At 41.1% G+C, this 12538-nt stretch overlaps 1 protein-coding gene across 1 annotated transcript; it reads right to left on the reverse strand.

Moving 5' to 3' along the window:
* Nucleotides 1–175: 175 nt before the first annotated feature.
* Nucleotides 176–11742, reverse strand: mep1a.2 (meprin A, alpha (PABA peptide hydrolase), tandem duplicate 2). The gene is made up of 14 exons (XM_020497401.2): nt 10864–11742; nt 10745–10769; nt 10604–10657; nt 10428–10468; nt 10262–10337; nt 10054–10171; nt 8260–8435; nt 7777–7998; nt 7446–7592; nt 5600–5815; nt 3368–3817; nt 2954–3130; nt 1012–1225; nt 176–567 (listed from the first exon to the last, which is right to left on the reverse strand). Exons 1-14 carry the CDS (start codon nt 10924–10926, stop codon nt 417–419), a joined length of 2130 nt encoding a protein of 709 aa, XP_020352990.1. The 5' UTR covers nt 10927–11742; the 3' UTR covers nt 176–416.
* Between the last annotated feature and the right edge of the window lie 796 nt (nt 11743–12538).

The raw sequence follows: 12538 nt of genomic DNA on the forward strand, positions 1-12538 counted from the left end.
CACATCCAGCCGTGATTGGGAGTCTCATAGGGCTGCGCACAATTGGCCCGGGGTAGGCTGTCAATGTAAATAAGAATTTGTTCTGAACTGACTTGCCTAGTTAAATAAACAATTATTGAGCAACTTGCCACAATATTGTTTTAGTTTGTGTTATAGACAATTACAAGCGTCCAAACCTAACATAAACATAAGTAATTTAATAAATAATTTCACATACAGTGGAGAGTGAACTGGTCTATGAAAAGTCACTCTCTGCAATGAATTGATTGCATGCCAGCCATGGTCAAGGAGTTCTTATTGATTCAAAATAACAATATCAAATATACAATATGCGTGGCAATCTATAATCACTGTTTCTTAGAGAGGCATTGGGATTGAGGTGGTACATAAGTATAGCTGTGAAGCAGTATGGTGACTCAGTGAACTCTCCGGATGACTGAGAAGATGGCCAGAGTCAGCACGATCGTCCCTGCCGCTCCACCAATCAGAACGCCCAGAATGCGGCCATCGATATGTTGCTTCTCACACGTCTCACCAGCATAGTATGTGGCCTGGCCAGTGGCACACCTTGGTGAGAATAACAGCCATTATGAGTCAGTGATAACAGTGAATACACATACTCACTCCTTGTTTCCTATACCATATTGTACTGTACTTTCATGGAAGCTAACCCTAGTAAAAATGCAGGGAGCATGTCAAAATGATAATGTACTGTATATTACAAGTAGTGACTCAGATGTGATGTGCCCATGTCAAACTTCACAATTACAGAATCAGTCAACACAGACAAAGATCTGGCAGATTTTGGAGTGGAAATGTGTGTATGAAAAAACAGAAAAGGAAATTAGTGTATGGTTTGTCACACAGTATAACTGCACTATCAATTCAGCACTATAGCGCAATTAATATGTAAAGATAATTTCAGATTGAGCCGACATATGCAGCGTTTACAGATTGAATTGAACCCTAGGTGTTGGTATGGGGTTGTGCAGGTCATACTTGTAAACACACCTGCACGTGGCTTTCCCATGTTTCTCAACCACACACACTCCCCCGTTGAGGCAGGGGTCGGGGCTACACGGGTCACTAGGGACGGCCCGTGCCTGTCTGTGTTTGGGACCGTCAGCCATCTCCTTCTCCTGTCTGGGGGTCTCCTCCTCTGGGAGGTCACCACTGGGACTCTTTGGCTGGACAGGGACCTCCATCTTCACCAGGTGGGTCAAATCTGGAACACATCCACAAATAATAATTGTTTAGTGTTAGGAGAGAGAATGTTGTTGTTTTTGTTGTTTTGTGGTGTAATAATCCAACTGCTAAATTATTCAACTCTATTTTGTCTCTTGCTGTCAAGTGACCATGTCAATTGATTGCTTTGCACAGTTTTAGGGTGACGTGGGTTAGGTTAAATAGTAACAGTCAGAAACTGTTCAAATCATCACATAACAATATACACTATATATAAATGTACAGTGTACAGTGCATTCGGAAAGTATTCAGACCTATTGACTTTTTCCACATTTTGTTAAGTTACACCCTTATTCTAAAATGGATGAAATTGGGTTTTTTCCCCCTCCTTAATCTACACTCAGTACTACATAATGACAACGCAAAACCACTGAAATATCACATTTACATAAGTATTCAGACCCTTTACTCAGTACATTGTTGAAGCACCTTTGGAAGCGAATACAGCCTCAAGTCTTCTTGGGTATGACGCTACAAGCTTGGCACACCTGTACTTAGGAAGTTTCTCCCATTCTTCTCTGATGATCTTCTCTAGCTCTGTCAGGTTGAAAAGCTATTTTCAGGCCTCTCCAGAGATGTTAGATCAGGTTCAAGTCCAGGCTCTGGCTGGGCCACTCAAGAACATTCAGAGACTTGTCCCAAAGCCACTCCTGCGTTGTCTTGGCAGTGTGCTTAGGGTCGTTGTCCTGTTGGAAGGTGGACCTTTGCCCCAGTCGTACTTTGCTCTGTTCATCTTTCCCTTGATCCTGACTAGTCTCTCAGTCCCTGCCGCTGAAAAACATCCCCACAGCATGATGCTGCCACCTCGATGCATCACCGTAATGATGTTGCCAGGTTTCCTCCAGACGTGACGCTAAGCATTCATGCTTCTAATGGTCTGAGAGTCTTTTAGGTGCCGTTTGGCAAACTCCAAGCGGGCTCTCATGTGCCAAGCCTGATTGGTGGAGTGCTGCAGAGATGGTTGTCCTTCTGGAAGTTTCTCTCATCACCACAGAAGACCTCTAGAGCTCTGTCAGAGTGACCATGGGGTTTTGGTCACCTCCCTGACCAAGGCCCTTCTCCGCAAATTTCTCAGTTTGGCCGGGCGGCCAGCTCTAGGAAGAGTCTTGGTGGTTCCAAACTTCTTCCATTTAAGAATGATGGAGGCCACTGTGTTCTTGGGGACCTTCAATGATGCAGTAATTTTTTGGTACCCTTCCCCAGATCTGTGCATTGACATAATCCTGTCTCAGAGTTCTACAAACCATTCCTTCAACCTCATGGCTTGGTTTATGCTCTGACATGCACTTTCAACTGTGGGACCTTATATAGACAGGTGTGTGCCTTTGAACTTACCACAGGTGGACTCCAATCAAGTTGTAGAAACATCTCAAGGATGATCAATGGAAACAAGATGCACCTGAGCTCAATTTCAATTCTCATAGTAAAGTGTCTGAATACTTATATAACTAAGGTATTTCTGTTTTTGTTTTTTTACACTTGCAAAAATTTCTAAAAAAACTGCTTTCGCTTCGTCATTATGGGGTATTGTGTGTAGGTGGATGAGTAAAATGTTTTATGTAATCCATTTTAGAATAAGGCTGTAACGTAACAAAATGTGGAAAAAGTGAAGTGGGTCTGAATACTTTTTGAATGCACTGTATGTCTCGCTATTTTGTATGTGGAGCAAATAAACTGATGTTGTCAAGTTTGATGTACAGGCCCTCACCGTCAAAGTCGGCAACAATGATGAGATCATCGTTCTTGAGAAAGCTTCTCCTGTGCAGCTGGTCATGAGAGAGGAACGTAGTCCATCCATACTCAGATCCTCTGTAGCAGTTGGAGCTCGCGTCCCACTCCGCCCCACTGGTGCTGGTGGGCTTGACCCAATATGGGTTAGTAGTATCTGGGGGAAAAAACAGTTTATGGTATTAACATGCTACAAAGCCAATTATTTTACATGTATCAAAAGATTGCCTGGTGTATACTTTTGATAGTATATTTTATGGTGGACTAAGATCGTACAAGCGTATACAATTTCACAGCGAATCAGTAAATACTGAACAATACTGTGCCTGTTTGTATGCGATGCAAGACATATTTTACGTAAGGGACTCATAAGCACATGATTACATTAACTGACCGGTGGTGAAGCTTCTGGTGGCAGACATCCTCAGCTTAGCGTCAGGGTCCTGGTCCATGGCAGTGACGGTAGCCTGCCTGTTCATCACTGGCCACTCCATCACACCGTCGTTCTCCCCGCTGCATAGATGGAAGGTCACACCCACATAGTCAGGATATGTGCCGTCTCTTCCCTTGGGGTAGAGGCTGATCCCGTAAGCATAACCCTCAGCGCTGTAGAACGGCTTGCTCCTGATGCGCCCTCCGGCTGGAGTTATGGCGAGCAGGCCAGTGAAGTTCTGAATTCTCCAAACGCCGCTGGGGCAGGTGGTTTCTGTTAATGTGATGTCATCGATCAAGATGGCCCCCTCTGCATTGTTGTTGGACCCTACCGTGCCCTGGAAGAAGTAGCGGAACCTCTCTCTGACCTTCAAGGTCACGTGGGCTACATTCCAGGAGTCATCTCCATCACCTGAGGAAATAAGACATCTGATCAGCTTCCTGATCACCTTCCTATACTCCTGGAGTAACATGCAACACAGACACTATCAAAACTCTACAAACCATATGTGTAACATATTTATGTACAGTGCCATGCGAAAGTATTCGGCCCCCTTGAACTTTGCGACCTTTTGCCACATTTCAGGCTTCAAACATAAAGATATAAAACTGTATTTTTTTGTGAAGAATCAACAACAAGTGGGACACAATCATGAAGTGGAACAACATTTATTGGATATTTCAAACTTTTTTAACAAATCAAAAACGGAAAAATTGGGCGTGCAAAATTATTCAACTCCTTTACTTTCAGTGCAGCAAAATCTCTCCAGAAGTTCAGTGAGGATCTCTGAATGATCCAATGTTGACCTAAATGTCTAATGATGATAAATACAATCCACCTGTGTCTAATCAAGTCTCCGTATAAATGCACCTGCACTGTGATAGTCTCAGAGGTCCGTTAAAAGCGCAGAGAGCATCATGAAGAACAAGGAACACACCAGGCAGGTCCGAGATACTGTTGTGAAGAAGTTTAAAGCTGGATTTGGATACAAAAAGATTTCCCAAGCTTTAAACATCCCAAGGAGCACTGTGCAAGCGATAATATTGAAATGGAAGGAGTATCAGACCACTGCAAATCTACCAAGACCTGGCCGTCCCTCTAAACTTTCAGCTCATACAAGGACAAGACTGATCAGAGATGCAGCCAAGAGGCCCATGGTCACTCTGGATGAACTGCAGAGATCTACAGCTGAGGTGGGAGACTCTGTCCATAGGACAACAATCAGTCGTATATTGCACAAATCTGGCCTTTATGGAAGAGTGGCAAGAAGAAAGCCATTTCTTAAAGATATCCATAAAAAGTGTTGTTTAAAGTTTGCCACAAGCCACCTGGGAGACACACCAAACATGTGGAAGAAGGTGCTCTGGTCAGATGAAACCAAAATTGAACTTTTTGGCAACAATGCAAAACGTTATGTTTGGCATAAAAGCAACACAGCGCATCACCCTGAACACACCATCCCCACTGTCAAACATGGTGGTGGCAGCATCATGGTTTGGGCCTGCTTTTCTTCAGCAGGGACAGGGAAGATGGTTAAAATTGATGGGAAGATGGATGGAGCCAAATACAGGACCATTCTGGAAGAAAACCTGATGGAGTCTGCAAAAGACCTGAGACTGGGACGGAGATTTGTCTTCCAACAAGACAATGATCCAAAACATAAAGCAAAATCTACAATGGAATGGTTCAAAAATAAACATATCCAGGTGTTAGAATGGCCAAGTCAAAGTCCAGACCTGAATCCAATCGAGAATCTGTGGAAAGAACTGAAAACTGCTGTTCACAAATGCTCTCCATCCAACCTCACTGAGCTCGAGCTGTTTTGCAAGGAGGAATGGGAAAAAATGTCAGTCTCTCGATGTGCAAAACTGATAGAGACATACCCCAAGCGACTTACAGCTGTAATCGCAGCAAAAGGTGGCACTACAAAGTATTAACTTAAGGGGGCTGAATAATTTTGCACGCCCAATTTTTCCGTTTTTGATTTGTTAAAAAAGTTTGAAATATCCAATAAATGTCGTTCCACTTCATGATTGTGTCCCACTTGTTGTTGATTCTTCACAAAAAAATACAGTTTTATATCTTTATGTTTGAAGCCTGAAATGTGGAAAAAGGTCGCAAAGTTCAAGGGGGCCGAATACTTTCGCAAGGCACTGTATTTCGTTGAAAGTGGGGTTATCCTGAATACAGTACCTGTGATGGTATGGACCTTCTTGACACTGCAGACATTTCCTGTCCCATCGTCTGTTCTGACCCACACAAACAGCCTGTCCCTGGGGGCCCCAACCATCTTGTAGAAGAACTGCAGACACTGCTCCTTCCTCTTAGGGTAGAGGATGCGTGACTCTAGAAGAGCGCTTTTCCCCACTGTCGCTTTAGATGTGTCAAACCTCATGAAATAGCCAGCATCTACAGAGAGGGTCATTGATACAGTACACATACTTAACCAACCATATATGATTGCTAACATCAAGTGGAAGGATTGTCATGACTGTCCTGTGAGGATCCAAATGTATAGGGGGAGGAGGGAATTGGTGTGGAGGGGTTGAGACCTCACACCCTGTGGTAAATTAAAGGAGAGGAGATCCAGTGTCTCCCTCTCCAAATTCATAAAGGAATGTGCTTTATCTCCAGAGACTTTTCCCGCAGAAACTTTAACTCATTCAAAAGTGAATACTGGAACAATATTCCCAACAGAGAACTTGGGAATGGTGACATTGTTGGTTATTTTGTGATGTCATTAAATATGTTATAAAGGAAATACTGTAACTTGAAAAGTATACCCACTACATGTGCGAAATCTCCATCCAATACGTTGTGCATGAAATATGAACAATGATGAAAGTGTTTTTGTTAAGAGAACGATGTGATGTTAGAAATATAAGAGGAAATTGTTTCTATAACTTTGTACAATTGAGTAGTCACTGCCCCTTGAGGGAGGTCAGAGAGCATGTCAGTCTCTCGAACAACCCCATTTTGAATTAACTGTATAAAACGAGGACTTAAGAATTCACATATGAGTGGTTCGAAATCTCAACATGAGGTAGAGACGATAGTCACCTCCCAGACAATCACTGGTACAGCTGATCAGCTGTCCTAAGTAAAGTATCTAGAAAAGTGAACTTAAGTGGGACCATACTACTACTCTTCTTAATCTCATCCCCCAATGTATAACACCGACACTGCTGGCTAGCCTATATTCAAAGAGAAAGGTTCAGGAGCGAATGGAAAGTAGAATAAACTCTGTAGTTCTGTTCAGGACTATGCGACAAGTCAATGGATACTGGACAACGGCAGAGGACAACAGTAGAAGAGACAGGTGGGGACCCTTTTGGAGCATTACAAGCGTGCTTCGGGAAAGGCCCAAACAAAACCCCTTCCAAGAAGGCTTGGTTCCAACCGAGATACCTGGCGAACCAAGGCATTTACACGTGAATACATTCATGATTTCTTACTCCAAACGGGCGGCGGTTCGTGTGCAAAGTATATGATTACTGTGAGAGTAGTTTCTAAATGTACCAAAGTGTTATGTCTCTGCCCCTCTCTCTCGCCCTCTCCATCTCCTTTGTAACAAGCTGCAATATTGTGACAGTCTGCTCGGGACCTGTTTCTAATGTATTAAGTGTGTATGTTTATCCTGTGTTATCATTTAGTTAGCTAGTAAATAAATAATTAATCAAATTTGTGTAGTACTGAATCATAAGTAAGGCTGAGGTTTTTGCAGATGCAGGAGGTTATGACTGTTCAGAATGATGATATGATACGAGGGGTTGATTCATACATTGACTGTTTTATGGATGTGATAAGTAAAGACCTTTTAGAGTTTAATTCAGGAGATGGTAACTAAATAAACAACCGCTCTCATGGTGGCCCAAATTTCTTATGCGTTAATTGTAACATTATTCATTTAATCGGGAAACAATTAAACGTAGTCAGTTGATTAGATGAATAACAGTCATCATATGAATGAAAGTAAAGTCACGACAGGATGAAGAATGTGAAAGATTTTGTCCGTGTGTGTAGGTAGTACTGTAGGAACCTCTGCAGCGGCCTGCCAGTGTGTGGTCTGGCTCCTCAGCGCTGCTCAGGGTCTGGACCCAGTCTGCCTCATCAGTCTCACCCTGGATCATACCACAGATGTTGATCAGCTCAAAGGAACACTGGTCCAGGAGAGTGTGTGTATTGGCTGCAACAACAGCAACTCTGTTAGCTGTTATTCATAATCATCATCATCAAATCTCTATCAGAATGGCAATGTCTAAGGCTGTGGTTGTTCATCATAATTTCCTTATACTTTATTTGATGCTACTGAGCAAAGTTGATGGCTCTTGCAGTTTGATCATGTAGGTCATTCCATCTGGGTCACTTACTGCAGTCGTACAGGCGGTTCAGCCTGAGCAGGTCTACTGCGCTGAAGTCCAGACGCTGTCCGATGATCTCATTGAACGCTGGGATGGCTGTGGTGATGGTAGGGACGGTGGCGTTCTTGTTGAAAGACAATGGCCTGTAATGCATGACGGACTCATAGTCATATGGCGTGTTCAGGTCTGTGATGAAGTCGTCCTCATACTTGTTAAAGTTGTGCTCCTTTCCTGTAGATATGCAGGTTACAGAATGTGTTATTCAAAATGGTTAGACGCTTGTAAATCACTTTTCCAAGTAAGATTTGCAATTATTCTTGTGTGGATTGTGTGGGTTTTTTTCTTCCTATTTCTAGGTATTACTGCGCTGTTGGAGCTAAAAACACAATCATTTTGCTCTACCTGTGATAACATCTGCAAATCTGTGTACACTTTGATACACAACTGATACTTGTATCTGCCACCGTCTGTGCTTAACTCCATCACACCCACCTTCTATGATTTGGTCCCACCAGATCTTGACGTAGTCGTCTCTGTCAGAGCGTGACTGCTCATGGTAGAAGCCCAGAGCGTGGAGGAGCTCGTGCTCCACGATGGCCTTGGTGTCACAGCGCGCCCCTATGGAGAGGTTCTGTCCTACCTTATCATCTCCTACAAATGACCAGCATCTGTGACCGTCACAGACAGGATTACGCATTATGACACGAGAGTAAACACAAAATCAAATCAAATTTAAAAAAATGTTATTCGTCACATACCGAGAAATGCTTACTTAATAGACCTTAATTATCCCTAAGTGTCGATTGACACAATCCCCATCAAAATCTGTCAATTTAAGATAGAGATATCCGTTTTTTTTTTTTGCATTGGATGTTTCTCAATCCACCTCCCCAGATGTCGCGGTGAAATGTGTTTGTCACACCATGAGAAAAATCGGTCTTCTCACGAAAACGCCTGTAGCGTCTGAACTATTTTGCCCATTATCTATCTATTATGACCCCCACAAGTGTCAGGGGACTCATCTGTCCAAACTGTTACAGCTACAAACTAATGTGACCCCACTGTGGAAAGTGGAGATTCTCACGAAAATGATGGTGTCATGGGACTCGTTTGAAGGTAACTGGTACTAGTTTCAAAAAATGAATGGAAGTGTGAAGGTAGTTTTCTGCCTATCCCCCAAAAGGGGTTAAATATGTGTATAAAAAAAACTGCAATATTTCTGAGCTCCTAGATATATGACAGACACTTAAAAAACAATTATGAATGTGTTTTTCAATGTGTTTCTATGGGCTATAGTAATAAAAGCCTAATGTAATATTTTATCAATCATTTTTTTATATATATATTTTTTGACCTGAAGGGGTTCTAAAATTCTAACTCAAATCGCTAAATTATCCATAAATGATCACCTTAACCAAGAAGCCCTTAACCAACAATGAAGAGTTTTAAAAAAGTAAGTCAGAAAAATGTGCTAAAGGAAAAATAGGAACAATACAATGTTTCCTCATTTGTTCTGTGGAGAAAACTGATTTACAATCGTCCATCTTACTTCATATTTCACCATAACATTACTTTACTGTGGTCCACACAGAATATGTACCTCATCATAACAATGGTGACATGAAGGACAGTACTCAACAAAATGCTTTAGCATATTCTGTCACGTTCTTCGTATGAATCGGACCAAGGCGCAGAGTTGTTTGCGTACATTCTATATTTATTAAAAGAATGAACACTGAACACTGAACAAATTAACAAAACAACAAAACAAACCGTGAAGCTAATATGAATAATGCAGACAGGCATCTAAACATAGAACAAGAATCGACTAACACAAAAGGGAAAATGGCTACCTAAATATGATCCCCAATCAGAGACAACGATAAACAGCTGCCTCTGATTGGGAACCATATCAGGCCACCATAGACATACAAATACCTAGACCTACAAAACCCCTAGACATACAAACACCCTAGACAATACAAAAACTAGCATACCCACCCTCGTCACACCCTGACCTAACCAGATATAAAGAAAACAGAGATATCTAAGGTCAGAGCGTGACATAAAGTATTCCTCGACTTTACACTAAAAGAGGGGTCACCGTTTATTACAGGTTTGGAATCTGTAGACGCATAGAACACTATGATGAATGTAATTTCCTTAGATAAGCATTTTCTAATCTGTGCTCTCCATAAAACCTTGTATTTTATGCTTTGGAGGGACAGGTGGTCCATAAAGTTAACCAAGAGCTCATGACATTACAGTGTATTTGGCTGAACTCACCCACTCAGCTTTGTGAAGGAGATGTATGTGCTTTCTCCCTCATAGGGCTTGAAGTCCACACAGGATTTCAGGCGGTATGCTTCGAATGCCTGGTGAATAACACCTTTTGCATTCAGCTCTGAGGGAGTGAATATGAACTGGTTTTCAGAATGTTGTCAATGACTGTATTTCACACAGCATTGAGACATGGTTGGTAGAGCCTACATACCCAAAGAATCTGTCAAGATGTAAGGAATGGGAAACTTCCATCTTCTCGTTTCATCCAGGATTGCATTTCGCCTTGGCTGCAAAATCCATTAAAAAAAATGAGGCTAACTGATTTATGTTTAGTCAACTATTACATAGAACAAGGCTATGAAGAGAAGTGTACTTACATCACCTGCAATGTCTCCCTCAAAGAGATGTAGATCTGCTTCTGAAATATCAGGAAATAAACAAATCTATCACTCTCAGTAAAATAAATATTGCCAGATTTGTGAGATTATTGCACATACTATTATATAACTTCAGTAATGTTACAGTTTAACTGAGAGAGTGTAGAGAAAATTACCTGAATTGATCTCAAGTATATCCTCTCGCAATTCACCTGCATCTGCATCACCACCTATTCAATCAACAGAGAAACCATTCTGTAAGAACACAGAGCATTATCACACATACACCCTTATGCACGAGACGATCTAGAACTTACCATAACGTGTCGGAACAGCTTGCACCTACAACAAAAAGAGACACTGCTAATAATTGATCAAATGTACAATTATTATAATTAAGTCAATTCCTTTCAATAACATAGGATGTGTGCCGTACCTTGAACACAACCAGAATTGCAATGAAAGCGGTGAACCTCCATGGCGCATTGACAAAGCCCATGTTTAATCTGGAGGAGTTGGATATGTGTTTATCTGCTATTGTAAACAGGCCAATAAAGTCAGAGTCTGGATGAAACTTTGATCTATACAGATGTAGGATCTTAATTTGAACACCATTTTGTTGCTAAGAATTTCTTGCACATCAGGAATTGCAAAGCTATAAATAATGTATCCACTTTACAATATCAGACTTGATTTGCTCTAATGGAAATGTATCAATCCTGACATAAATGTCCATTAATAATAATCCACATAATAATTCACATTTACTGTTGCTGGAGGATTATTTTCCTGTTGTAACAAACTTGCTCAAATTAAGATCCTACATCTGTTTATAATGACTGTAATGAGTAACGTGAACTTAACACTTGACCATCACATCTCTCTCTCTAACTTTGCCATTCAGTCAGATGTGTCGTGTCATATCATTATCTTCAATGATCTTATCTTGTAACCTTGGCAGATAAATATGTTGTTGTGTTTTGGTACTATGTCAGCAACAGTTTCAAACATGATTTAGTGTTTTCGATTGAGTTTCTGACATGCACTTTTAGCATGCAGGTTTAAGTTTCTTAAGTTTAAACCTAATTTCTAAATGATTTTAATATAAAACAAATAGTGTATTAATTGCAGTTGTGTTTTCTCCAGGTTTATGTATTTACTAGTCTTCATTTGTCCTGAGCTACATGGTGTTATTAAAGACAGGCAGAGTGGGTAATAGTGTGTTAGAACATACAGTGAGCTCCAAAAGTTCGAACGTATGTAACAGTATAGCTTCCGTCCTTCTCCTCGCCTCTACCTGGACTCGAACCAGGGACCTTCTGCACACATCGACAACAGCCACCCTCGAAGCATCATTACCCATCGTCCCACAAAAGCTGCAGCTCTTGCAGAGCAAGGGGAACAACTACTTCAAGGTCTCATAGCGAGTGACGTCACCGATTGAAACGCTATTAGCGTGCACCCCGCTAACTAGCTAGCTAGTGAGTTCAAAAGTATAGGGAACGTGATATATATTTTTAATGGCGCTGTACTCCGTAACTTTTGGATATGAAATTATACAATGACAATAAGGTTAAAGTGCAGACCGTTAGCTTTAATTTGAGGGTATTTCCATCCCTATCGAATAAACCGTTAAGAGATACAGCACAATTTGTACATAGTCCCCCCGTTTTAGGGTACCAAAAGTATTAGGACAAATTCACTTATGTGTATTAAAGTAGTAAAAAACGATGTATTTGGTCCCATATTCATAGCACATAACAACTACATCAAGCTTGTGACTATACAACTTTGTTGGATGCATTTGCTGTTTGTTTTGGTTGTGTTTCAGATTATTTTGTGCCCAAAAGAAAGGGTAAATAATGTAATGTGCCATTTTTTTGTTCATTTTATTGTAAATAAGAATAGAATATGTTTATAAACATTTCTACATTAATGTGGATGCTACCATGATTACGGATAATCCTGAATGAATCGTGAATAATGGTGAGTGAGAAAGTTACAGATGCACAAATATCATACCCCCAAGACATGCTAACCTCTCACCATTACAATAACAGGGGAGGTTAGCATTTTTGGGGGGTATGACATTTGTGCGTATGTAACTTTCT

This window comes from Oncorhynchus kisutch, linkage group LG12 (genome assembly GCF_002021735.2).
Source record: "Oncorhynchus kisutch isolate 150728-3 linkage group LG12, Okis_V2, whole genome shotgun sequence".
NCBI classification, from domain to species: domain Eukaryota; kingdom Metazoa; phylum Chordata; class Actinopteri; order Salmoniformes; family Salmonidae; genus Oncorhynchus; species Oncorhynchus kisutch.

Bases quoted from the DNA above. Each gene is read 5' to 3' on its own strand.
- mep1a.2 (XM_020497401.2), bottom strand. From the start codon at position 10,926: ATGGGCTTTGTCAATGCGCCATGGAGGTTCACCGCTTTCATTGCAATT. The intron at 10,770-10,863 runs GTACGGCACACA...TTTTTGTTGTAG, and splicing joins CAATTCTGGTTGTGTTCAAG to GTGCAAGCTGTTCCGACACG. The intron at 3,131-3,367 runs GTCAGTTAATGT...TTTTTCCCCCAG, and splicing joins CACCAGAAGCTTCACCACCG to ATACTACTAACCCATATTGG.